At 43.8% G+C, this 27,247-nt stretch overlaps 2 protein-coding genes across 2 annotated transcripts; one reads left to right on the top strand and one right to left on the bottom strand.

Moving 5' to 3' along the window:
• Window positions 1-313: 313 nt before the first annotated feature.
• On the bottom strand, window positions 314-11,144 carry hsp90b1 (heat shock protein 90, beta (grp94), member 1). Its single transcript, XM_083663086.1, has 18 exons — window positions 10,986-11,144; window positions 10,268-10,373; window positions 9,770-9,911; window positions 8,861-8,977; window positions 8,373-8,704; window positions 7,421-7,532; window positions 7,179-7,301; window positions 6,815-6,931; window positions 6,562-6,699; window positions 5,198-5,275; window positions 5,018-5,083; window positions 4,634-4,903; window positions 3,487-3,732; window positions 2,281-2,417; window positions 2,036-2,114; window positions 1,108-1,263; window positions 699-794; window positions 314-577 (listed from the first exon to the last, which is right to left on the bottom strand). Exons 1-18 carry the CDS (start codon window positions 11,032-11,034, stop codon window positions 551-553), a joined length of 2,391 nt encoding a protein of 796 aa, XP_083519212.1. The 5' UTR covers window positions 11,035-11,144; the 3' UTR covers window positions 314-550.
• A 1,395-nt stretch (window positions 11,145-12,539) lies between these two features.
• Window positions 12,540-26,724, top strand: nt5dc3 (5'-nucleotidase domain containing 3). Its single transcript, XM_083662906.1, has 14 exons — window positions 12,540-12,896; window positions 13,752-13,936; window positions 15,029-15,103; window positions 15,544-15,599; window positions 15,917-16,007; window positions 16,122-16,259; window positions 17,860-17,920; window positions 18,197-18,299; window positions 18,942-19,043; window positions 20,540-20,621; window positions 20,815-20,901; window positions 22,212-22,352; window positions 24,090-24,154; window positions 24,422-26,724. The coding sequence occupies exons 1-14, from the start codon at window positions 12,608-12,610 to the stop codon at window positions 24,690-24,692; spliced, it is 1,746 nt and encodes a 581-aa protein (XP_083519032.1). The 5' UTR covers window positions 12,540-12,607; the 3' UTR covers window positions 24,693-26,724.
• The last annotated feature ends 523 nt before the right edge of the window (window positions 26,725-27,247 follow it).

Raw genomic sequence — 27,247 nt, 5'->3', positions numbered from 1 at the left:
CCTCATCTGTGAGGATCACTGTCAGCATCTGAAGGGTGCTGTCCTGCTCACTGTCCACAGCAAAGATTTGAAAGACAAAGTGGTTTGGGGCTGTTTCAAAGACGAGCTCCGCATTCCCATTTACAGATACCCGCTTTCAAATTCAACTTGAGATTCAGCCCAAAATGAGATGATATCCACCATTAAAACGGATTTCTCCTGACATTCAAGAAAAACATTTAAGCTATTTCGGAAGCCTAAAACATCAAACAATTATTTCTGCATTCTGAACACCAATATGTTTAAGAACACCAAACACAGTATATATTTTTTTTCCAGGAAACATTTATTCGATCAAGAGACAGGATCGCATCTTTCCATAAACAGGTCAGTTAAATATTAACAAATTTACAGTGATGAGGAATGTAAAAAAACAAAACAAACACAATGCTCGCCTTATAAAAACCCCAACCCAGGGACCCGACCCAACCCAGAACATCAGCCATGGTGGTGCTGGCCGAGGATCTACTCCAAGTGCTATCCATTGTTACGCGCTCTTCCATTCAGTGCCTCACAGTTCATCTTTGTCTGTTTTCATCTGTGAGGGAACAAAATAAATCGTCTTTGAAAACAGCCAGACAAAGAAATGCATCAGCACCCAACACCTCCTGGCTAGCCTGAAGATGTGACTTGGTGTGTTATGCTAAATGTTCTCTCACCGATTCATCATCTTCTTCCTCATCTGGAATCTCCTCCTCTTCTTCAGGCTCTTCCTCTGCTGGTTCTTCAGGCTCCTCCACCGGCTCTTCTTCAATCTGCAGGAACATTCACATTGTTAGCCAAACACACCCACGCCACGACTCGCTAACAAACGACCCAACTATACAAACGACGTCAATCACTTCCCAATGAGGGAAAATACAAAAATCCGCCCCCCGACCCTCTCCAATATAAGATTGTTCAATCCTGTTTATTCTAGACATATCGACATGCTTGTGAATTAGGTCTATAGAAATAAACTATCGGCACACGACTAATACATGCAGACTTGAATGACCCATCTTGAAACATTTGCAATGCAAATCTTTTTTTCCAGGACGTAGTCTGTGTCAGCGGGCAGGGACTTGCCGGTTCTTCCAGGTCTACGTTCATGCTGAGTCGGAGCATGCGCTCTATCCTCTCTCCGTAGGCCTTTGTGTCGGCCAGCTGGTAACCTGAGCGCAGGGTGGCCGTCTCGAACAGCACCACGGCCAGGTCCGAGGCCGTCTGGTCCTCAGCGTTGTCCTGGAGGGCATCAGGAAACAGCCAGTCAGAACAATCCAAGTCACATTCAAAGCACTTAATTATTACAATTAATGCCCACATGTGTTAAGGAACACTCCGCCCATTTTCAACCAGCTTTGTATCATTAGAACATCAGTAGTATATCAGAAAACTGTAAACTGTTTTGACGTCTGTCATTTAATTTGACAGTTATTGAGTGTTAAAGTGTGGACCAGTGACATCACTGGTCCACACTAACTCAAATTAATAACCCATTAACTCAAATCAACTCTCAATAACTGTCAAACTATTCATCATTCATCTAGTTTGACAGTTATTGAGAGTTGATTTGAGTTAATGGGTTATTCATTTGAGTTAGTGTGGACCAGTGATGTCACTGGTCCACACTTTAACACTCAATAACTGTCAAATTAAATGAGACTTCAAAACAGTTTTCTGATATACTACTGATGTTCTAATGATACAAAGCTGGTTGAAAATGGGCGGAGTGTTCCTTTAACATTAACGCACCAACTAAAAATTGCCACTCATAAGTACTTGTGTATGATACTGAGCAACTGTTAGTGGAAGGCCAACATTTATTTATTACAGTACTTAGTTGAAAATAAATTTTATTTTAAAGTACAATGGTGCATTACCACCGTTTTATCATTTTATAAAAGCAATGAATGCATAAATGACATGAATGAATGGACATAGCACAAAGATCCAAATTAAAACTGATGTGAAAGGGAAAGTGTTTCACAGTGGTTCTTCCTACGTGAAGACTTACATTGACTCGTTTCAGCATCTGCTTGATGAGAGGGTGTCTGGGGTTGATTTCTAACGTTTTCTTCTGGCTGGCGTAATAACTGGAAGAGAGGAAATGTCACATGGGGGGTTAATGCACGGCTCAGAGCACAGTCAAATACAGGGCACGCCGAGGACTACTTCTACATTTGCATTTTACGAGCCCTTCCGGGAGAGAGCAAACACCACCTATACTGCAAAAACATGCACCGGATCATTAACACTCACTTTGTGGAAATGTCTTTTCCCGTCTGGTAAGCCTGGGCCTTCATGATCCGCTCCATGTTTCCTGACCAGCCGTACTGGCTGGCGACCAAGGCGCAGGGGGAATCGGTGAGCCTCTGAGAGAGGATGGCCTTCTCAATCTGTGTGGGAAGAGAGAATCGTATATGGCAGAGGGTTTTCAAAGTGGGAGGCGGGCCTCGCCATTAGGGGGGGGCTCCAAGCAGTTTCAGGGGAGGCTCAGTGGATGGAAGTGAAAAAATATTACCGTACACATTAGTTATTAAAAGGAGATCTCATAGAATAGCCTCAATGGGTGTGAGTTGGTTAAAGAGATAGTTCAGAGATAGTCGTTTTGGAGAATTAGAAATGTTCTCCACATTCCCAGAGCCAGAAACTAATGGCTAATGCCTTCAGACAGACCCTTCCTTTTTTTAAATTTGGTGTAATATGAACGTCTATGGCAGAGGTTCTCAAATGTTTTTCAGCCAAGGACCCCTTACAAGATAGAAAATATACCGGGGACCCCCTCATTCTGATTTGTGATTTTGGGCTAAGCTTAATTGTTTCCACGGTAACGTGCTTGACTTTTAATTTGATAGGTTTGTTATTAGAATGTAATCCATGAACCATTTTAGATTTAAAGCATAAACTATTTTCGTTGAACTATGAAGATTTTGCAAAAAAATATATATATATTTTTTTTTTATTACATTACATTTACATTACGTCATTTAGCAGACACTTTTGTTTTGTCCAAAGCGACTTACAATATCACAATTTGTCAACAGTACAGAAAACCACTATGCAACACAATCAATGACAGCCAAGATATTTTGATAGACTAGCACCATGTAGGAAGTAGTTTGAAAAGGAATAAGTAACATGTAGGCTAGCATTTAATTTTTTTATTAAAATATATTATATTTTTTAACCTGAAAACTTTTCGCGGACCCCCTGGCAAAGTGCCGCGGACCCCCATTTGAGAACCACTGGTCTATGGGATCAAATAATGTAATCATGATGATCCAATCGGCATCCAGGAATTGAGCGAGGGGGGGCTCATTTTTCCAAGCTTTGTCTCAGACTTGATATCTGGAATAAAGTGAATAAGTGTAGAATAGACTCAACCCTACCAGCCACAACTAAACATTCCCCCCTTGGTGGCTGTGTGTATATTACATATAAAACACCAACACATGAAGTCCCTACCTTGTCCTTCAGGGCACTGTCCTTCATCCAGGTGGTGAGAGGCTCATACTCCTTCTCCAGCACCTCCCTCTTCTCCTTGGCCTTGTCGCTCTCCTCAAACTTGACGCCCTCCTTGGCCACGTTCTGGAAGCGCTTGCCGTCGAACTCGGGCAGCGCCTGGATGCAGTACTCGTCCACGGGCTCCGTCAGGTAGATCACCTCGTAGCCCTTCTTCAGCAGCTGCTCCACGAAAGGAGAAGCCTCAGCCTGTGCGGGAGGGGGGAAAGACAAGAGCAGATGATGGTCAATGCCATGAACCTTTCCTTGGACAGTAAAGTTTGGTCCATTTGTGATTGGATTCTAGATTTCCTGCTGGGGAGGGAACAGGAGGTAAGAATAGGTAGCTCCACCTCCTCCACAATAGTTACAAACGTAGGTGCCCCCTAGGGTTGTGTCCTCAGTTCTTTTTTGTATTGCTTTGCAAAGCATACTCTGAACCGCTTTATTAAATTTGCGGACGACATCACTGTCATTGGACGGATTCTTAACGACGACGAATCCGCTTATAGTGGGAGCGCTCCCCAGACAGGAAGGCCAAGTATAGGGTTCGTACAAGCAGACTGGTGAACAGCTTCTTCCCAGAGGCAGTACGGTTCTTAAACGAATAAATAGCACAACTGCACCTTTTTGTTTTAATCTGTCGTTTTTTTTTTTTTTTTAGATCTGCTGCTATTACTGTACTATTTTATCCTTTTATTTTTTCATATTTTTGCACTATGCAAGCGTGCCATTCTGGCACAACAGCACTTTATTACGTCGCCTTCTTATAATCATATTTTATACTTTTACCATGCACTGTGCCGACATGCTGAATGTATCCATGTCTACCATGTTTAGTGTCTGTCATGTGCTCTCTGTATTTGTGTTTCTCTTTTTCATACCACGATGGAGGTGTGGCTTGTGAACAAGAATTCCAATGCATTTTAATGAAAATTTTTATGCAAATGGGAAAAATAAACTTGAAACTTGAATTGAAACGTTTGGTTTCTATGAAGTGTAAAATGACATTTAAGCACACGGTTGATGCAGTAGACAAGTTGATGAATTTTACATAATAATCGGGCATTTCCACAACACAGCGAGGACACATCCAACCCACTCTACCCACCTCCTTCCTGCTGGTACCGGCCATGAAGTAGATCTTGTCCTGCTTGTCCTTCATGCGCTCCATGTACTGCTCCAGGCTGGCCAGGACCGTGTCGCTGTTGGAGGTCTGGAAGCGCAGCAGCTTGGCCAGACGGGTCCTGTTGGAGTGATCCTCGATCACGCCCAGCTTGATGTTGGTTCCAAACTCCTTCCAGAACTTCTCGTTGTACTGCTCCTCGGCGATCTTCTTGATCATGTCCAAGGTCTTGCGCACCAGCTTCTTGCGGATGACCTGAACAGGGACAAGATGAGCAATTACTTTTGCCATTCACAAAACAAGGTTTTATAGTAACTATTAAAAGCTAGAGGGGGTGGAGGTTCATTTGTGTTTGGATGTGAAGCTCACCTTGAGCAGTTTGTGCTGCTGCAGAGTCTCTCTGGACACGTTCAGGGGAAGGTCATCAGAGTCCACCTAGCAAAAGAAAATGTCCATTAATCACAGGGCAGGTGCCATTTTAAAACAAAGAGACAGCTATGTGTCCCAATTCACATAAGATTCTCTCGGCTAGAGTAAGAAGTCACTCACCACTCCCCTCACAAAGTTCAGGTATTTGGGCATCATGTCGTTGAAGTCGTCCGTGATGAAAACTCTCCTGACAAACAGCTGTGACAGGGAAGAGACGTTAAAACAGGAACTAAAATTATGCAACTCCCTAGTTCCACTCCATAAGCAAATACAATCCCTTAAAATGGCTACTGAATACTAGGGATGTAACGATAACCGGTTTGAATGATAACCGTACCGTTTCAAATTTTCATTATCGTTAAAACCGTGGTACCGTGATTACCGTGCGTGGAAAAACACGGTAAATACTGTCCGTCATCAACCAAAGTTGGCAACCTTCTCCCAGATGCAAACGTGCAGCCTTGGAGAAATGATTTCAGTGAGTGTATCAATCCTTTTTGGGTCTGAGTTTTAATAATAACAACAATAATAATAATAGGTCTTATATAGCGCTTTTCTTAATACTCAAAGACGCTTTACAATTAACAGCTAAACGTGTAACATAACTAAGGACAGGTGTTGGACAGACACATGTGGAGGTTAAGAAAGGGCAGGGTGGGGTTAGGTATTCGGGGCAGGACGGAACGGGGCAGACGGGACAGGACATATACATCTAGGGAGCTACAGGGTGGGAGGGATAGGGGAGGTGGATGATCAGATGTTATAGGCTTGCTTGAAGAGATGGGATTTAACTTGGTTTTTAAAAGAGGAGAGGGTGTCAGAGTTTCGGATGCTGGGGGGCAGGGAGTTCCAGAGGGTAGGGGCGGCGATGGCAAAGGCTCTGTCTCCGACGGTCCGATACTTGGTCTTGGCGATGGGGGTGAGAAGGTTGGCATCGGCAGAGCGGAGGCGGCGAGTGGGGGAGTGGCGGTGAAGGAGATCAGTCAGGTAGGAGGGGGCGAGGTTGTTGAGGGCTTTGTAGGTGACGAGGAGGATCTTGAAGTGAATACGTTGCTGTATGGGGGAGCCAGTGGAGCTGACGGAGGATGGGGGTGATGTGTTCTCTGGAGCGGGATTGAGTGAGTAACCAGGGCAGCAGAGTTCTGGACATATTGGAGTTTATGGAGGACGGTGGAAGGGAGGCCGTAAAGGATGCTATTGCAATAGCCTAATCTGGAGGTGATGAAGGCGTGAATGAGTGTTTCAGCGGCAGAGGGGGAGAGGGAGGGGCGGAGACGTGCAATGTGACGGAGGTGGAAGAAGGATGTATAAAATGTGGCAAAATGATTTCAGCGAGTCTCTCGGCACTTCTTTGAACATTTTCAGCAATTTTTTTTTACGAATACCGTGATAATACGATAACCGTGATCATTTTGGTCACGATAATCGTGATGTGAAATCTTCATACCGTTACATCTCTATGAATACCGTTATGTGGCAACTACCTTGATGTAGTCGTTCTTCTTGGAGCCGTACTCGTCAAAGAGTCCACGGGGAGCGGCAGCGGGCACGAAGAGGATGGACTTGAAGGTGACCTCCCCCTCTGCGGTGAAGTGGATGTGTCCCAGCGGCTCTTCTGTGTCCTGTCGGGGAGATTAACCCAGTTGGAATGATTACATTCAATTTGTTTGAGTCCATGACACACACACACACTTTGAGAGACCGTTAAAGAGACAGCATTTGTGTCCAGGTGCCTACCTTGGAGAAGGTCTTGTAGAAAGCCTTGTACTCGTCATCCTCGACCTCCCGGGCTGGTCTCTGCCAGATGGGTTTGATGTCGTTCATCAGCTGCCAGTCCCACACGGTCTTCTCGACCTGGAACAAACGAGATCAGACATCTTTCAAAAACGGCTCGAACTGATCTCGCCATTGAATCACACCAGCCACAATTTTAAACGAATGTGGGCCAGGGGCCTAAATAAACTGTGTGCGGTCTCAAAATCTGTCCACGAACAGACAGACAACACCTTATGGCTTATGTGTGGTGTCTCCAGCACCACATTTTGAAAACAAAAGCCAGCATCTCCGTCACGGCCGCTGACGTGTTGCATGAACCTCCTACCTTCTTAGTCTTAGGCTTCTCTTTGTCCTCCTCCTCTTCCTCCACCTCCACCTCCTCCTCTGTGGCTTCTTTTTCTGCTTCCTCCTCCGCATCCTCCTCTATGGGCTCCTCGACCGTCTCAGTCTGCCGAGGAGAAGGAGTGGTTTTACTTACATTTGATCATTCTAACATTTGTAACAATTAAGAAATATAAATAAAAACAGTTTTTAAGTCAAACCAAGAAGTGTGTGTGAAATAATGACCTTGCTGGCCCAAACGTAGATGGGGAAGTTGATGAACTGAGAGTATTTTGTCACGAGGTTCTTGATTGTCTCCAGCTCCAAGTAGTCTGAAGCCTCCTCCTTCAGCACCAGTCTGAAAAGGTAAACCTTACATGAAATGTCTAAAGCCAGAGCAGTCTACCACCTTCTCCTTTCTAGCACGCGTTCGTTCATACCTGCCAACAGTGTGGGCTGTGAAAAAGAGGGAGACTTTCTGGGGTATCGCTGAATGGCCTACCCTCAAAGCTCCTCCTGCCCCTATATAACCCTACACCACAAATTAATACAAGGATGTAAAGTAAATTACTTTTAAATAGTCTTAAATTCATAACTCAAGAGTAAAATAAATAATGATCAAATTAAATTAAATAAACAGAAAATGGGATCAAAAGTCAGCATCTAGAATTTACATCACACAAAAAAAAGAAAAATAAATGTTCTTGGCGACTAGCATGGCCATTTTCACCTCTGCCTCGCTGACTCAGCCTCCCGACACAGCTGTCATGAGGAACGTGCCTATGTTAGCAGTTCCCCTCTGTGCTTCCACAGCTTGTGTTTGGCATAGTTAGCATGTTTGCTAACATCATTTTTCCCCACCGTGTTCTACGCTAAAGTCGGCCCGACACACATAACTTGCAACATACATAACATAACTTGCGTTTGCTAATGTGGCTAGCGGTTAGAAAGGGGAAGGTCTCGCACCAAGTGGATTGAAATTTGGATGCGTATTTCTTCTTGGGACCCTGTTTCATGCATTTTCCATGGCAAAGCGAGCGGAGCTCGTTGACGGTATATATACGGCGGGCCTCACCCCTAGAGCTTGAGCGAGCGCAGTAACGCCCCGTGCGTCACCCGTCACTGCCTCTGGTTTGGGTTGCCAGGTAACACGACACGTATACAAATCGGGAGATTAACGGCAGAGAAGTAAACTCACGTGATGGTGGTTCCTCGACCCAGTGTGTCCCCGCGGGGGTCCTCGATGACAGAGAACTCGTTGGAGTCGGACTCCCAGATGTGCTGGGTGCCGTTGTTGTGCTTGGACGCCACAATGACCTTGTCGGCCACCAGGAAAGAAGAGTAGAAACCGACGCCAAACTGACCGATCAGCTCCGAGGTGGACTGGCCCTCCGTCTGCATCTCCGTCATCTTGCTGAGGAACTCGCTGGTGCCGGACTTGGCGATGGTGCCCAGGTTCTTGATCAGGTCGTCTTTGGTCATTCCAATGCCAGTGTCAGTGATATGGAGCATGTTCCTCTCCTTGTCCGCCTGGGGATTGGAACAATAAAGGATGTGACCAACAAACCAAAAACCATCAACATAAAGGATAATGACTGCAAAACACACGTAAGACAGAGTCCCACTCCTCTTATCTGTACCTTTATTTTGATACGTAAGACAGAGCCCCACTCCTCTTATGTGTACCTTTATTTTGATGGTCAGCTCTTCGTTGGCGGCCAGGGCATCGTCGTTGGTTAGAGACATCAGGCGGATCTTATCCAGAGCGTCTGAGGCGTTGGAAATCAGCTCCCTCAGGAAGATCTAAAAACACATTGCATATACACATCATTAAATTAGATTAGGGTTTAAAGAAAATATATATTGATATCAAATCAATATTCATTGGAAGGAACCGATAAGATTTATAAATCCCAATATTGATATTTTAATAATGCCTTTTATCATGGATGCTTGAAGCTTTCACCCCGTTCTTCTTAGCGCAACGAGATCTGGTAAACATTAATGTTTTTAATTATGCACCAGTTTAGAGGGTTCTTTGTACAATTTACTACATCGATCGATTGCTCGCGAGCTCAGCCACTGATGACATCACTGACGACATCATCACTGATGACATCACTGACGACATCATCACTGATGACATCACTGACGACATCATCACTGATGACATCTTCACTGAACTATAGCCTCAGGGCAACCAGCCGCCCTAATTACAAAATACAGCTCCGTCAGTTCTGAAAGTTTCAGCCCGATCGTACGTAAAACGGCATAGGTGTGGCCGGCACAAAATTTAAACAGACAGAACAGAGCCCACATTGCCAATTTATATATAATAAATATTGATAAAATAGATAGATAAGTTCTTTGACAATCTCTCTCATACCCAAGCAAAATTGGTATTGTAACTGAAATAATGATATCAAATCGTATAAGAAATCGAATCGGGACCTTGTGTATCGGAATCGTATTGGGAAATCTGTGGCATACCCAGCCCTACCTTAGATCCCTCCCTGGTCACTTCTGCGAGCCATAATAATAATGCATGGAATTAATCTGCTGAGTATACATCAGGTCACCATGTGTCCTCCTCACCTCCTTGTTCTTGTACAGAGAGTTGATAATCAGCTTCATCATGCGGTTGACCTCGGCCTGAAAGACGTGCTTTTCTGATTTCTCTCGGATTTCCTTGATCTGAGCTGCGTTCAACCCATCCAGCTGGATAGCCTCTTCCTCTCTGGACGTACACACACACACACGAGGGAAATCAGTGACATTCAAAGCAACAAGTCAGAGTTGTCAACAACAGCTTTGCTCTCCAGGGGGACCGATGTTGAAGCTAATAATACAATACATTGTCGTATAAGCCCTTATTTCCCCAGGCTTAATGAGGGATGTGCAGCAATATAAACCTTTGCCACCACTGCAGTTTAAGGGTCATCGTTTATGTCATGTTGTCTCGTGACTGTGTGTAGCCTTACCAGCTTGGTCGTGTTGACCTTGTAAATGCTAAGTAAAGGTTCGGGCGACCTTTTAGTGAATGGGCAACACTACTGTGCACACAACACAACAGGCCCAAATCTGATAACCTACCTCTGCACCACTTCATCATCTGTTCTGGAGCCATCCCTGCTTTTACCGAGATCCTCCTCCACAGCCCCGTCGATGTCAACTTCTTCATCCTCTGCTTTAACAGCAGCTAGAAGAGGAAAAGAAACGGGAGTTGTTAGGGTTAAAAACATAGCCTCGGGGCTGACTATAATATTGCTGCTCGTGTATCCGGAAGAAAGGTGGTGCATTTTGAGATGAATTGGTGAAGCAATACGTTCAGCAAAAGAGATGGATCACCGAATGAGTTTAACGGTAGGCGCAGGTAACGGGTAACGTTTTACGTTATAGGCTTTTTTAGCCAAAACATGGACGTGCGTCTATCTCATGGACAGTAAATATAGGTCTATCTATACAACAGGCAGCTATACTCTTCCAAACCACTGTTTCCAAACGCATAGCGCGTTAACATGGCGAGTTAACGTTAAATCATGTAGAAACTTCTGGAAAGACAATGGAATCCAAGGAAGTCTGGCGTTGGAGGCGTGTTGAACCAAAAGTCAAGGACGATTTCTACTTCAAACCGTTACCAAATGCATAAAAAGCCTACAGCTAGAACACTGCAAATCTATAATGCTTCTGGCCATGATGAATGAACAGAGGAGGAAGCAAAAAAGCCACAGCAAGTTTAACGGTAGCCTGCAGCTAGCTAACGTTAGCTGAGGGCGGAGAGGCGAGATAAGCAAATCTCCTGCGTACTCACCAAAGGCTAAAAGTGCGAAAATAAGGCCTATAGCCCACACACGCTTCATGTTGAGATATAGATGGAAAGGAAAGCGGTGCGTATCTTCAGCTCTTCAGACAAAAGCCGGGCTATCAGTGCATGCGCTGCTGCCTTTACAGGAAGAATGACAGGCTGCCTCTCCCACCAAAAGAGCCCCCTTTATTAAACCTCCGACAACCGACCAATGGCCGTGCACCAACGCACAGCCAGCAACCAATCATAGCGGAAACAATGGCACATTTGGCCCAATCAGAATCTTCCAACATAAGTTGATACGGTTGATACCCGAAAATCGTGGCTAGATACCATTGGCTAAGAATGAATACTCAGCAGATCACTTCCCCACAACAACCACCCAACAGCCGCCACCACTACTTCAGTCTGCGAAAAACAAATAATCACTGTCAATAGTTAACACTTTGATTTCCTTATGTCACAGTGACACACGCAACCTTAGCCTAGGTGATATAAGGATGCACACATTTTTGTTTAATTTGTTGCCATTAAAGTACACACACACACACACACGAGGCTGGTATCGAACCTGCGTCTGTCATTCCAAAGCGCAACACACATAACCATCAGACCAAATGAGCTATCCCAAAGGAACAATCCCTTTGGTCAAGGGACCAACGTGCACACTTTATATTTATTATAGGCTATATAAGTATAAGTAGGCTACACAGACAACATCAAACTACATCTCAGGAACATCTTCTGAAAACAGAGGACAGAACAAACTCCGTGTATTTCACAATGTAGCGTTAGTGATGTGTATTAATTTATCTGGAACATGTTTCATGCGGTTTCATGCAGCAGCTAAGCTATGATATTTAAATTAGTGACAGATAGCAGCCGCCAGAGGGCAGCAGCGTACCCCTTTGTACCACCTGTTGTATCTATTGGTCTAGATCCATGGTCTAGATTTGTTAATAACTTAATTGGGAAAAATGTCTGGAATCTTCCATACAAATATCTGCTTACCAATAAAGTAAAGGAATTTTCTTTTTTTCGTAATCTTCTTAAATTAAAAAAAGACATTTGTGTTCAGGTTCATTAGTGAAATATACCCAGAAACAATGCTGTTCTGGGGATGTCCCTGGCCTACATTAACAAATTCTGGTAAGATATATCCCGGTATATTGTTGACAACATTGACGCTGACTTTTCTATTTACTGAGAAAATGTACTAGTTTGGTTTCTTCAATAACAATAAAATTAGAGAATTAATCAATTTGATGATTATTTTTAGCAAATTTCATATCCATAAATCAAAATTTAGCCATATTCTAAACCTATTTATGGTAAATTAAACGAAACAGTACATTAAAGCAATTTTAAATCAAAAAGCGTCTTCAATGTAAAAAAGAAAAAGGGAAAAAAAGAAGCCTAGCAGCTCAGCCTCAGACGCATCAGTCTCTGATTGGCTGGCTGGCATCGCCAAACGCGGAAGTGACGTTCAAAGCGACGAGAGAACAGAAGCGTTGCCAACTTGTCTTGGCGACTTGTCGCTAGATTCGAGCGTGACAGCCGCATGCATTCGTCCAGGAGGAGCCCACCACCACGACCTACACGCGGGTTGAAGCCCAAACAAGAGAGCCATGACGCCCTTGGCATTGTCCTTTTCGAGTCTTTCAAAGCACAAGGACTGTCTGCAGAAGCTGGCGGTTTTCTGCAATGCCTTACTTCATACGCAGGATTTCGGCAACCATGCGTTCGGAGCTCGGACATGGAAACGGAATTTCTCTGCGATGTCCCATGGAGTCGGTCATCTACAACACCCGAGAGCCAAAAACTACTACGCAGCATCACTGTGTACCAGCTCAACCGGTCAAGATGCAACCGATTGGCTGCGGTCTGTTTACAATGAGACCAAAAGGCAGACTGAAGGTAGGCTACAGATTGTATAATATAATGAATATGAATACACAGATCAGACACTGACTCATCAATGACAACGTGTCAGTAAACACAGTGACAAACCACTGTACAGCAGCCAGCAGCGTAACGAGTCAGCCCCGGGCCCCGATGCAAGATGGTCAAACCGGGCCCTGATAGGCTACTGACAAAATCTGGTGTGGGCGCACCATAACAGAGATGACAACTGTAAAATTCGGTGACGGCGCACCTTGACAGGCAATACATTTTCGGTGACAGCGCACCTGTCCAGACCAGAGAGATGAAAAGGGTGACGGCACACCGACAGACGACAGCTACGGCTTACTAATTAAGTTCAGCTGGCCTCGGCCGAGCTGGGCGGGGCCCGGTGCACATGCTGCAATATACAGCAGGGGACCGGCCGACGCTCGGCCACACACGAGCCGGGCGACCGGGCCCCAAGCACGCCGGGCCCTGATGCAGTCGCGTTCCCTGCATATATGGTAGTTACGCTGCTGACAGCAGCCTTTAAGACAAACTCATGTAGCAAAACCTGATGGAAATAATACTATTATTTTCCTTTATATCACATCATAGCATGCAATTGATTGTTTATAAGCATAATGAAACTATAGCCTACTGATTGTGATGATCAATCCATGATTATAATTACCTGTTCATATTCAACATTGTTATTCAAAGTGTTGATATGTACATGATGACAATCCAACACCACCAAACAAGCTCTAGTCTATTATACCCTTTTTCTCAGGTCATATTCCTTCATATTAATTCCCGTCATGACAACATACTATTCCCAACGACTAACAGAATAACTGTAATATAATGGTACTGTTGCCCTCTCAGACTTGATCCCAGTCATATCCACCAACTCTGTCAACCCTGACACCATCTTCGCCAATAACGAGATGAGCCTCGGGGACATCGAGATCTACGGCTTCGACTATGACTACACCCTGGCATTCTACTCTCGCCACCTCCACACCCTGATCTTCAACATCGCACGGGACATCCTCATCACAGAGCACAGGGTGTGTGCTGTGTGTGTGTGTGTGTGTGTGTGTGTGTGTGTGTGTGAGAGAGAGAGACGTCTGTCTGTCTGTCTGTCTGTCTGTCTCTGCCACATCAAACAACACACCTCTGCCCCAGATGCAGGCAGAGCCATTCACGACTGTGTGAAGTTTTGTCAGCCGTGTCATGGCACAAAGCACAGAACAGGACAAACAACCACGTCTTCATTGTTGATCATTTTCCTATAATGTTGCGTAAGAGACAGCAGCAATAGAGAGGCAAAGTGGAACGTCACTTCCTGCTTCAGCACTGCACCAGAGATTTTCATCCGCCATTTATTTTCCCATAGACATTTCGTAAAATGCTTATAAAATAGTTGTACTTCGTTGAAGCAAACGGTTCAGTTAACGCTATAATCGGGAGAGACCATAGAACATTTCACTCGGACCAAAACTAAAAAAACAAAACATCGGACAAATATTTTCTTTAAACCCGCATTTTCTTTACGTTTTGGTCCCAGTGAAATGTTATGCGATCTCGCCTGTTTCTAAATATATCTGTACCGTTTGGTTTGAACCAGTAAAACTATTTTTATACGCATTTTACAAAACGTCTATGGCAAAATAAATGGCGGATGAAAATCTCTGGTACAGTGCTGAAGCAGGAAGTAGGCGGTCACTTTGCTGCTGTCTGTCCCAGTCAGATGCTTATTACATTTTGAAAGGACATTTTAGAGTGCTGGCCTTTTCCTTTTGACTGAAGTTTATAACTGAACGTTGGGATTGAGTGTGCTCACTATTGGTGAGTTTGGACGATGTTGTGTACGATCCACAAGAATGGGTGTGACATAGGAATTAGGATGCATATTCACCACACATTCCTTGGGTTAATTCATGTTTAAAGAGGGCTTAGTACAACTGTGTTACACCATCATGCATTACTTGCAGAGATGGACTATGGATTATGCTTTGTGGTTTACTCTTTTGATGTTGCTCAGTTGTTTTAGAATCTGTAGAGATAATCCCCTGTTGTGTTGTCATTTGAGCCAAGGAGTCTTAGGGCAATTCTTCCACATGAAGCTCATACTAACATGTGATTTTCTTTTGGATTAGTATCCAGAGGGCCTGCGAGAGTACGAGTATATCCCTAATTTTGCGGTTAGGGGACTTCACTATGATGTTCAGAAGGTGAGAAGGACTTCACATCATTCCTTTCAAAAAGTGACTGACTGCTAGATAGGGGTGCACCGATCGATCGGCAAGCAATCTGTATCGGTCGATTTTGACCTAAAATATGCGATCGGCCATTTTTATATATATATTTTAATACAAAAAAGCCCTATCACTAATCAGGCTTTCCAACAATATAAAATACAATGCCAATTGGTATTATTAAAGGGGAGAGATAATCGACCTAAAATAACTTTTCCAAACTTTCTTTGAGGAGTTTATATATCGGTGATTGGTGATCGGTAATCGGTGATCGGTTGGGCAGATATTTCCCATAGGCGATCGGCAATCGGTGATTGGTGGCAAAAAACGTGATCGGTGCACCCCTACTGCTAGAGTTTAGCATGTAGCCTACTCCGTGAATGGTCCTTTTCAATGCATTCAACAATTTGCTGTAGGCACTGCTGATGAAGATAGATGCTTTTCACTACATCCAGTTGGGAACGGTCTACAGGTATCTACAGTATACACACACACACACACACTCCTGGGTAATAAATAATACTTTCTCATGGGTAATAAAAAATACTCATACAATATAAATATGAATACAGCTTACTCTTGGTTGAAGAAAGGTTTGAGCAATTAAACTCAGCGTGTGTGAAATGCTGTTGATTTTTTATCTTTCAGTCAGCATTTCAGTCTACAGTGCTTATTGCTTTTTCGTTGTTTATGAGCCTTTTTAAGGGGTTGCACTGTACATGCTCCCAGTGAAGCGCTATGGAATCTATTAATATTGTCTTAAGAATTTTGTCTTTTTATTCTCTGCAGGGGTCTTTACCCGGTTCCTGACGAGGAAGTGATTGCCATGTATGAGGGCTGCCACGTCCCTCTGGAGATCATGAGTGACTTCTATGGCAAAGTAAAGATGGCCGCCACACCTCTATAATAGCAGAGACACGGTGGGAATGGAACGGTAAAACATCTAGCCGCCTAACACAGTCATCTGAATAGTATTGCTTTGCTTGTCCCGCAGAGCTCCCATGGCCACACCATGAAACAGTACATGGACATCTTCTCCCTGCCGGAGATGACGCTCCTCTCCTGCGTCAACGATTTCTTCATGAGACACAACATTGACTACGAGCCCGTCCATCTCTACAAAGATGTGAAGGTGACCTCATATCATCTTCCTTTGTTTGATCACTGTTGTGGGACGGTCATATTTGCTTGATGTTTGGTCAAGATATTGCAGGCACATCAGGCCTTCATATGAACTCATATAGAGCCAAAGTGAAACGTCACTTCCTGCTTTCTCCCTGTACCAGCGCTGCGAAAAATATGAATGGCGGTGGACGGAGAATAAGGTGACTTTTTTGATCCCGTTTTGAATTGTGCCACGGGGTGCCAACGCAAATTTTGTCAATTTAAAAAGTAACTTTGCATGTCAAGAAAGTCGCAGTTTGTCGCCAAACTGTTGCACTAGAAGTTATAAATCAGAAAGACTACATGCACTGTCGCCTAAGTGACGTCACTTTCTCTACCGGCAAAGCTGAAGACCGGCGACATGCCACGAGCTTCCACGAGCTATGTAGTTTTTATACGAAACTAACCCCTACGTTTCAGTTTGACCACAAACTGTGACTTTCTTGAGATGCAAAGTTATGTTTTAAATTGACAAAATTTGCATTGGCACCCCGTGGCACAATTCAAACGGGATCGAAAAAGTAACCTTATTCTCCGTCCACCGCCATTCATATTTTTCACAGCGCTGGTACAGGGAGAAAGCAGGAAGTGACGTTTCACTTTGGCTCTCTATATTGCCTGGCCAGGGAGAGTGATGGGGACTACTTTCCTTTTCCTCAACAACTGCCATCTAGTGGCCTGGAGCAAAGCATTTAACCTCCAGCTGCTGCAGTGCAGCTTACCAGTGGCCAGCAGTAGAGGATGGTGATCGTAGCTCCGAGGTGCGAACGTCTCTGTGAATGCGGGAGCGCGAATGTTCATGTATCTGCTATGAACCCCCGTTCCTATTTCGATGCAGTCAACAACAAGACGAAGCATCTTTATTTTTAGCTGTGAAACCTGGTGTCTAATTTTAGTCCAGCGAGCCACCATCTGCGTGTGTTGTGTTGTCTGGTGGCTCTGCTGCGTCAGAGGGAGAAAAGAAACCCGGCGTTGCACTCTCCCTCCACAAGTCCCGTCTCCTCAGTGTGACAGTCCAGCGCTTCTGACAGATCGCTGTCATTAAAAGCCGCCACACTCTCTGGCCTCCCGCGAGCGCCTCTCATCTCTTCTGGAGTCGAGCGTTTTTTCAAGGACGCCCTCCGCCACGCTTTTCCTCCTGATTTGCGAATGAATTATTAACACTGTTTTTTTTTTTATCACTTTGCTTTCCTTTGACTTTTGTGCATAACGGAAGAATCTCCCGAGTTAAGCTTCCCGTTAACTTGGCCCCGTAAAATGCGAAACTTTGACGGCGAGCGTTGATTCGCTTTCTGAGACGAAGGGCAAATATCAAAAGCGCTGAAAATCCGTTGGGAAAGTTGAAACCTTGACTCTGTCTCACTAAAGCAGCTCAGCCCCGGGGCCGCGTTTCTACTTAATTTGTATTCAGAGATGGACACAAACAATTTGCCTTCTTTGTGCTTTGCAACGTCAGCCATTTTTATCCCCGAACAAAGAGTTGCCAGTAGAGCTGAATGCTAACTTTGTATTACGGGGAGTCATGACTCCCCTGGCTGAGTTTTGTGTACTGCCTCCTTTCTTCACAGGAGGCCATAGGAGACGTTCATGTCAAGGGCATTATGTACCGAGCTGTGGAAGCAGATATTGGTAATCTTCTCTGATTTCCTTTTGTTTGAGGCGATATAAAAAAAAAAAAGAAAGATGCTGTGTCATTGCCAAGAATTCTCTTATCTTCCAAGAAATTACCGCAAGAATAATGAGGCCGTTATCTGAGAACGAAGATAACGGATTTCTGTTTGCACAAATCAAATTAGTTTCTTCCCCCTTCACCTCTCTCGCTCTATCTCTCTCTCTTCCTCTCGCTGTTTCTGTCTCCCTCTCTCTCTCACTCTCCCCCTCCCTCCCTCTTTTCTGTTTCTCCAGAGAAATTTGTTTGCTATGGTGAGCACAGCCATGCTGTGCTGAAGAAGCTGTCTGAGCACGGGAAAAAGATGTTCCTCATTACCAACAGCCCATTTGACTTTGTGTAAGTTTATCTTAGATCTGCATACGAGCGAACTTGAGTTTCTGGGCTCCAGGCAAAGTGTTTGTGGACCCAATCTGTTAAAAATGCCAAGTATGGGGCACATATTTCATTGTGTGTTGTGGCCCAACTGGTGTGTGTATAGGTAGATATACATTTGAGGGCGTGCTGTTCTCTAAATATTTATAAAGCACGATCAGTTGGGGTTCTTTTCAAACCAGGTTTGACACCACACACAAACGTCTGTGTGGATCGCGCGCCAAAAACCTCTTAGAATCCAAAAAAACATCCAGTTCCGTTATGTTTATAACCAAATTGTGTCCTTGGTTACATCGCTGGCTACATGCTGTCCTCACCGCAACAAACTGGCAACAGGTTCAAAGAAATATGGCAGTTTTGTCAGTGATTTTTATTCAAAGCCACACACCAGTAGTGTGATTAGAATATGGATAGTGTGAAAATTGACCATCCCTCTCCCCTGAGTCATGGTTAGTAGCAGGCTGAAGCCGGTTTGCTGATGTTTGCATCATTAATAAATAATCAGTGTGTGCTTATCTGCTGAGGTCAGGAGCAACCCGTCCCTCACACAGCTTCAAGATGTTGCTGCTGATAGATGATGATGCCCTGATCTCTTGTCCTCCTCAGGAACAGAGGCATGAACTACATGGTGGGGGAGGACTGGAGGGACCTGTTTGATGTTGTTATTGTACAGGCCGACAAACCGGGTTTCTTCAATGACAGGAGAAAGTAAGTGTGTGTGTGTGTGTGTGTGTGTGTGTGTGTGTGTGTGTGTGTGTGTGTGTGTGTGTGTGTTAGGGATGTTCATTTTGAAAAATGTCCATAATCGAAAATCGGGAAAATTAACGATCAATTATCGATTATCGATCATATTAATAATAATATTTTTTAAATATATATACGGTATATATATTTACAAAATGAATGCCTATGGCAGAAAATACGAAAGACAACGTGTTCCCTCAATGAACTCTTTATTTCAATGTGTCTCCTCTCCAACACTCTGCTGTCCCCGGCGCATGCCAGTGTGAATTCCCCATGTTTAAAACAGTTTTGTTGGCACAAAGGCCCAGCCAGAAAACTAGAGACTATATGAAGCTCCACCTCGCGAGGAGGAACGAATTCCACCCAAACCTAGTCCGCAATTATTATTATTATTATTATTATTATTATTTTTTTAAATAATAACAATAATCGATAAAAATTCCACATGATCGATTCCATTCCTTAACGATCAATTATCGATTTTCGATAATTGATGAACATCCCTAGTGTGTGTGTGTGTGTGCGCGTGTGTGTTTGTACAATGTCCATACTTGGATTATCCCACTAGGGGGCCCATGGCATGCCGCCCCCTAGTGTAGTACCCACTTTACTGAAAGGAGAATTTCAGTATTTTTCAACCTGGACCCTATTTTCCTAACTTTCTGTGTGACTCATCTCAACAACAATTTCTGTATTTGGTCCAGTATTGAGCGAGATTGCTTCAGCTGGCAGGAGCGGAGGCAGACAGGGAATACGCGAAGCGTCCATGTAGGTCCACTTGTTTTAGCTTGTTCTTTTTGCAATTGACAGGCTCAGATTGTTATTATAAGAGGGGGAGAAAATGAACACTTGTATTATACAGTCTTCCACTTGATCCAGGTCTCGTGAGAGTTGCATTGTTGCAGGAAGTCCGAATCAGAAATTCAGAATTACTTTTATTGCCACAATATGCAAAGAGCCAGAGTATACGGATGAAGAACGGACTAGGAGAGAGTGAGAGGAGCAACAGGCAGAGTGTGAACAAGCTGCTGCGAGGCCTGCAAGGTGAATACAATCGTTTATTTTCTCTCTTTCTCATAATAACAATCTGAGCCTGTCAGTTGCAAAAACGAGCTGGTTTAGTGGGCCTGCTGTACATGGACGGTTCACTATCCCCCCGTCTGCCTCCGATCCAGCCCGATGCATGGCTGCCAGCTGAAGCGATCTCGCTCAGTACCGGAGCAAATTCAGAAATTGTGGTTCAGATGAGTCACTTAGACATAAAAAACTTATGAAGATATGATCGCGGTTGAAAAATGCAGACATTCTCTTTTAATCAGACTCAACTACGCACAATAGATGCTTATATGAACGTGTGCGTGTGTCTACATTTGTTTGGCAGCTGCCACTATTCTAAGTGGTTTAAGGTTTGTCTTTGTGTATTTAGCTGTTTATTATTTATTTTTCTTATTTTGTCACAGACCTTTCAGACGAGTGACAGACAATGGGGTGCTGCTGTGGGACAGGATCCACCAGTTGGAAAAGGGGCAAATCTACAAACAGGTGTTGTGCCAGGGCTTTACCATCTCATTCACGTTTCAAATTCCACACCCTTCTCACACCTTAGGAAATACATAACATTTTGTAATTTGTGTGTGTGTGTGTGTGTGTGTGTGTGTGTGTGTGTGTGTGTGTGTGTGTGTGTGTGTGTGTGTGTGTGTGTGTGTGTGTGTGTGTGTGTGTGTGCTCACTGCAGGGGAACCTGTATGAGTTCTTGAGACTCACCGGGTGGAGAGGGTCCAAGGTACTCTACTTTGGAGATCACATCTACAGCGACCTGGCTGTAAGTAGCTCCCAGGCATCTGCACAACAAACGGCTCAGAATAACACACAACACACATTGTATTAACAGACAGGGGGGCGTTCACAGTAACCCGGGCTATTGGCCGCCTGCGCTTGAGGTTTTGTTCGGGTTAAGTCGTTTATATAAACCTTTTGATACCCTGCAAATGTTTCTGGCATGAATAAAGAAATGATCTGTGAGCAAATGAATGAACACATGCAGCTGTCAGCTTCTTCATTCACTCAGCAGTAGTTTATTTCTAATATAGGGGAAAGAAATGTTGATCCCTATAGGAACAGTACTGAAATAATAATAGTAATAGTAAATACTGCTTTTTGCCATATTTTCTGTTGACATCAAAATATACTCGTCTATACTTTCTTTTTTAGCAGATGCCAAAAAGTGAAAGGTGTAAGATGTTTATATGCAACAATAATAAACGGTAATGATTCTCAAGACTGAATAACTCTAATAAAACTTTAATATTGGAGTAAGCCGGGCATCTTAACAGGGTTACCCATAATCATAGTATGAACTATCTGGGATTTTAAAGTCGGCTGCTGAACAACGGTGCTATTTTGGTCCGAAAATCAAACATAGATAACACACATGACAGACAATAAACAAGCAAACACAGACATCCTGCAGCTGTACAAGCTAAGTTGCCCTATCTTCATTCGATTAAATGTCAGGTTAGTTAACAAAAGTGCATGGATATGCATGGTTTCTTACTGTCGAGTGTCGTCGACTGACACAAAATGTGATTCCCCCCCAACACCTTGCACAAGGATACTGTGCCACAAATGTAATGTATAATGTGTACTACATACATGCAGGCCAGCAAGCAGGAGGAGAAGCCAGGCACACCAATGGGAAAAATCACAAACGAGGAAGGACTATAATGCCAACACGTTTCAATCCATAGGCGACATGTTGGCATGTTTTTTAATTTATGAGCCATTAAATAAAAATCAAAAGAAATAATTACGCACAATTAAATCTATGCAAAAGACTCACTTATATAGGAATCTGTGAGCCACTAAAATAAAGGCCTTTTAATTTATAGTCCTTCCTTGTTTGTGATTTTTCCCTTTGGAGTGCCTAGATTGTCCTCCTGCTTCCAGTTTGTGTTCCCATTTTCCAAGAGCACCCAACACTTCCTTTTGGACCTCCTTTGGACTAGAGCTACCAGTTGTTTTTCTCTTCATACATGGGAGCCAATTTGAAAATGTCCACTCCCATATGATATGCACAGTTGAGAATTAGAGGTTGAAGATGTGTCTTTCTTGCGGTGCTGCTTGGTCCTGCAGGATCTGACGCTGAAGCACGGCTGGAGGACAGGAGCCATCATCCCTGAGCTGAGGAAGGAGATCAAAATCATGAACACGGAGCAGTACGTCCACTTGATGACCTGGCTGCAGGCACTGACTGGACTCATCGAACAAATGCAGGTCAGGAGACGACAGCAAACATGTCAGCTTGCAGGCAAAGTCTTACACCTGTATTTCTCTTTCTCTCGCTGCCTCTCTCTCTCAACTGTTTTGTTCTGCTTATGTTAGAGCCATTTATAGAAGAGAAAAAAAGTCGTAAAATAATTGAGATTTAAGCGTTTTCTGAAAATCACGTTAAAGATTTACGTTTCAAAAGTCATAAAAGTGATTCACGTTTGTGAAGATTATCCTGCTGAACACAAATGACCACTCTCATAAACTTTTGTTAACCATAGACCTTATTTGATGCATTTAAGCGAAATCCCCCATTCTAAAACCCCATTCACTTTCCCCCTGAGGATCCACCATGCTACTTCCGGACTAATTCCTGCGGTGCTCTTAGGACCAATAATGACTGCAGTCAACCCTGGCTTCTGATTGGTTAAAAACATACTGCAACAGACCACATGAGCTCGTTAGATCGTTCAGTTGAAGCTATGGAGCCCTGAGAGTGCACTCGTTTTTGACCGTTTGCCGCATGCTTTACCATAGTCTGTTTTTATTTTGTAGCCGACTTAACACATTCACTGCCAACAACGTATGAACACGTTTTCAGAATCCAGCTGTTCCCTGCCAACAACGTGTTTACACGTTTTTGGCATCGATTTTTTTTTTTTGACGGTGGGTTGTGCATCTAACCCTTTTACATCTCTTATATAATTATTGGAGCCACCGAACGTTTACAACCCATTCCACCGACCCACTAAGTGGCAACAGTGCTCTCCTGGCTAGAGGAAGGAAAGCATTTTTTTAACTTGTCACGCCATTCTCAGCCCAGCCATTCTCATGAAAAATGGATGGGGGAAAACGCTTTTCGCGCTGATTGCTGGCGATGCGGGATTGCAAATTTACATAATAGATTCAGCCGATCTACTATGATCGGGTGATAGATTACAGGTGGAGGAACACACTTTGAAACACGCAGCATAAATATGACCAGAATCGCAAAAGCTTCTCTCAACCAAAACTCCAAACGAGCGAGTCCATCCCGACTTCCTCAAACAGCGGCCGTGCAGACATGCAGGCACAGGAGAGCAGCAAAGCACTGACTGGTGACAAGCTTGTCCGCCCACGGACGGAGGAGTTGAAGCAACTCGAGAGGGAGGGAGAGAGAGAGAGAGAGAGAGAGAGAGAGAGAGAGAGAGAGAGAGAGAGAGAGAGAGAGAGAGGGAGGGAGAGCGAGAGGGAGGGAGAGAGAGAGAGAGAGCGAGAGGGGGAGGGAGAGAGAGAGAGAGAGCCAAAAATGAATGGTTAAAGTGACAATTTCACAAAAAGCCGTTTATCTCTGAATATTCTTTCTGACGCTAAAACCATGCTGTATTCAACTGCTAATGCTTACATAACTACTAACTCTACAAACTAACTCTTTTAGACAGAGAAAGTACACATTCTATTAGTACTTTTGAGATATTGTATGTTCACAAACTCCAAGCTGAAACGAATCCTCGGCTCTTGTAAAATGAGCCATAATCCTCAAAAAACGGCTTGGCAGAAGCTACCTACAGCAAAAAAAAACGGCTGGCAGTCAATGTGTTAAGAAAGTGTTCAGTAAACAGTTGAAATGAAGAACACGGATTACAGAGTTTTAGTTTTTGGAAGCACGCATCAACTAAATGCTTGGTCTCCACAGCTTAATTGGGCATTTTCAAGAAATAGACAGAGCCACACTAACAGCTTATCTGCGCTGCTTTTCAACAGGTACACAGGGATCCAGCATCTCAAGCTGTGGTCCAGGAGTGGATCAAAGAAAGAGAAGCCATGAGGTAAAGGAGATCATTAATTTTGCAACGTGACAGTATAGACGGTTTTCACAGAATTGTGTTGCTAGGGAACAGTTTGGAACCTATAGCTGTCAGTTATTGTATTGTACTAGCAAACACTGCAACAGGACGTGCGGGTGGAGGGGGGATTCAGAATGTTTTTGAAACAGTCTATAGACCAACTGCAATACTAATTACTCACAGAGTTCCTTATGTGATCTTATCTGATCCTGGCCTTATCGTAACGGTATGAATGTGTCATCATGGCAGGTCGCAGACCAAGGACATCTTCAACGCTCAGTTCGGGAGCCTCTTCCGGACGTACCATAACCCGACGTACTTCTCGCGCCGACTCTCGCGCTTTGCTGACATCTACATGCCCTCCATCAGCTGCCTGCTCAACTATGACTTCCAGCACACCTTCTTCCCCCGTCGTACGCCTCTGCAGCACGAGGCCCCCACCAGCAGCATCTCCTCCAGCATCTCCTCCAGCATCTCCTCCAGCCCCGCCGGACCAAAGCAGACTCCCGTTAGATCTTGAAAGAGCTTTCTGGAAGATGGCGTGCTGCATTTTGACTCATGCAGAAACGGTAACATTCATGTAAGACTTGAATATATAAGTGCAACCCACGCTGCATTTTGCAGTTGATATTTAATCCTTGTCTATGACGCTGAATAGGTTACTGTATGTATTATCCTCTCAAAGAAATATGGAATGTTCTCAGTTTGTCAGAGGAACAACGGCAACAGTGCTTCTTAAGCCAAATGACAAAAATGTATTTAAGGATTTTATCCACACAGATAGAATTAGGACCTTTGAAAGCACTGATTGTTTTAAAAGTGTGTGTATGTGTGACATCACTATTGTGTGTGTTTGTGAGGGACAGAGATAGAGAGAGAGAGAGAGCGCGAAAGACAGTTTATACAAAGATGATAGCATTTATTTACACAATGTAAACAATAGAGGTACATTACGTCTAAAGTGTTAAAGTGTGATGTTGAGTTTATTCTGCAGATGTCTACTTCCATTGCTCAAGTGTGGGAAGAAGCAGCTCGCCTTTAAGTTCATTAGCACTACGCACGGTTTAATTGAATGAGATATTTCCATTACAAACTCAACTGCCTTAAGGTCATGTTCAAAATGCATCACTGCAATGTATATATTTTTGTAATGCTGTAAAGTAAGAAGGTCATATTCTTTGTGGTAACTAAGCTATTCATAACGCTCGTAAGATAGCACTGTAGTCCATTTCATTATGAACTGCACATCATGATCCGTTCTGACAGCTTTTTTCTTTTGAGTAGTTGGTTTAAGCATCTTTAGACTTGTGTGTGTCTCAGTTGTACATATGAGAAATGTTAACTCATTGAGTGCCAGCCACTTTTGGAGAACGGACGCCCCCAGTGCCAGAGTTTCAGAGCGTTTTCAGTGATTTCTCGAGGCCCACAGAATATTGTGTGATATTACTATGTAAACACCGAACACGCACAAAGAGCGATGAGACTCTCTTCTATCATCTGCAAAAAAAAGTTTATTGATACCATTTTCCGTTCTTTAGTTATGAGCCGGAGAAGATAGGTTGTTTTGAGCAAAAAGACACGTTTCAAATTAGAAGATGAGTTATTCCGCCTTTTGTGAAATGAAGCATTTCAAGCACATTCACTGAGTCTGAAGCTAATATTTTCTGATGTAGTGACATGGTGTAGTTGTGTGGTGCCCTGCGTGCCCCACCCCCCTCTCCCCCCCTCAGCTGCAAACTCCTCCCCACACTAACACACAGCCTAACACGCACCCAGTTTATTTTCGGAGCGCTCCGTTTTTGTGCGCCGCCTCCCAGCGCGACACGGAAATGCCAAACCGGACTGCAGGGAAAGGTTTGGCCCTTCGGCATCGGGTGCTGCCTTTCTGGCGGCTAATCGTGTGGAGAAACTATGCAGACAGACAGACAGAGGCAGAGGGGCTCAGTTGTGGGCGCGGATTGACTGCTGTTCGCAGCCAACGTCAGCTGCAGACTTAGCCATCTATATGGCTCTGGCTGCAGCATGAGCGGTTTCTCTTTCATCACGGGGCTTTTTCCTGCTGTTTTCCGGACCTTTCTCTAATCTGGAGAGCACTGTCGCCACCTAATGAGTCCGTAAAATAGGTTATACACCTTCAATAGCTACAATATTTGTACAGGAGATGCCTGAGGCTTTGATCCACGTCCCACCGTCAAAAAACGCATTTGACGTCGATCGACGTCTTTGGCACTCTACGTCACTATTTACTTTGACGTCGATTGACGTCCTTGGCACTCAATGAGTTAATATTTGTAAGGGGAAAAAATACATACGGAAGCAAGCTACACAGACATTTGCTGTATTTACAAATAGTGTTACTGCTTTACCTGACAGGCAGCCTAATTTTGGTGCTCATGGGTTTAATATTTTTGTTCCAAATGTGTGACACATTTGGAATAAGTGCTTATGAATAATGTATTCGATATGGCCTGCATCTTTACTTTTGAAATATTTCAAAAAAGGTAAATTGTTGAATACCATCGGCCGCTACCAGAACCTCATGGTTCACTTGTGTTTACTTTGAGTTTTCAATTTGTGTCTACTTTTGTTGAAGTGTGTTTTTATTTCACTATTTATTAAAATGGGAGTGGTTTAATTGACATTGCTTGTCATTATTTAAAATCAGGTATTGCTGCTTTTGTAAGTTAGTTGATATATTGAAATTTGTTTTGTTTTAAATTGAACTTTAATGAGGATGGCATGGTGGCTCAGTGCCTCACAGCAAGAAGGTCCCAGGTCCATCCCAGGTCCTTTCTGTGTGGAGTTGACATGTTCTCCCTGTGTTCATGTGGGTTTCCTCCCACTGGAGGAAAGGCAGTATTAGCCGTCTGGCTAACACTGGCACATTTCCTGTAACGTTTATTAATGTGCATTGTCCATAAAACCCAGGTGGGTGCTACACATCGATGGTGGATGAGTTGAGTTCCCTCCCCTGATATGTGAAGCGCTTTGAGTGTCTTGATTCTTGAAAGGCGCTATATAGCCTAAATCCAATCAATTATTATTGTTTAGTTGTGTAGCAGAGGAAAATGTTTC

Source organism: Poromitra crassiceps (genome assembly GCF_964638095.1).
Source record: "Poromitra crassiceps genome assembly, chromosome: 30".
Lineage (NCBI taxonomy): Eukaryota > Metazoa > Chordata > Actinopteri > Beryciformes > Melamphaidae > Poromitra > Poromitra crassiceps.
The sequence above is the reverse complement of the archived record's forward strand: the minus strand, read 5'-3'. Positions and strand labels throughout refer to the sequence as shown.

Bases quoted from the DNA above. Each gene is read 5' to 3' on its own strand.
- nt5dc3 (XM_083662906.1), top strand. From the start codon at position 12,608: ATGACGCCCTTGGCATTGTCCTTTTCGAGTCTTTCAAAGCACAAGGAC. The intron at 15,600-15,916 runs GTATCTACAGTA...TATTCTCTGCAG, and splicing joins CAGTTGGGAACGGTCTACAG to GGGTCTTTACCCGGTTCCTG. The intron at 18,300-18,941 runs GTAAGTTTATCT...TGTCCTCCTCAG, and splicing joins AACAGCCCATTTGACTTTGT to GAACAGAGGCATGAACTACA.
- hsp90b1 (XM_083663086.1), bottom strand. From the start codon at position 11,034: ATGAAGCGTGTGTGGGCTATAGGCCTTATTTTCGCACTTTTAGCCTTT. The intron at 6,700-6,814 runs GTAGGCACCTGG...TCTCCCCGACAG, and splicing joins TCTACAAGACCTTCTCCAAG to GACACAGAAGAGCCGCTGGG. The intron at 795-1,107 runs GCAAGTCCCTGC...ATGTTCCTGCAG, and splicing joins ACGTAGACCTGGAAGAACCG to ATTGAAGAAGAGCCGGTGGA.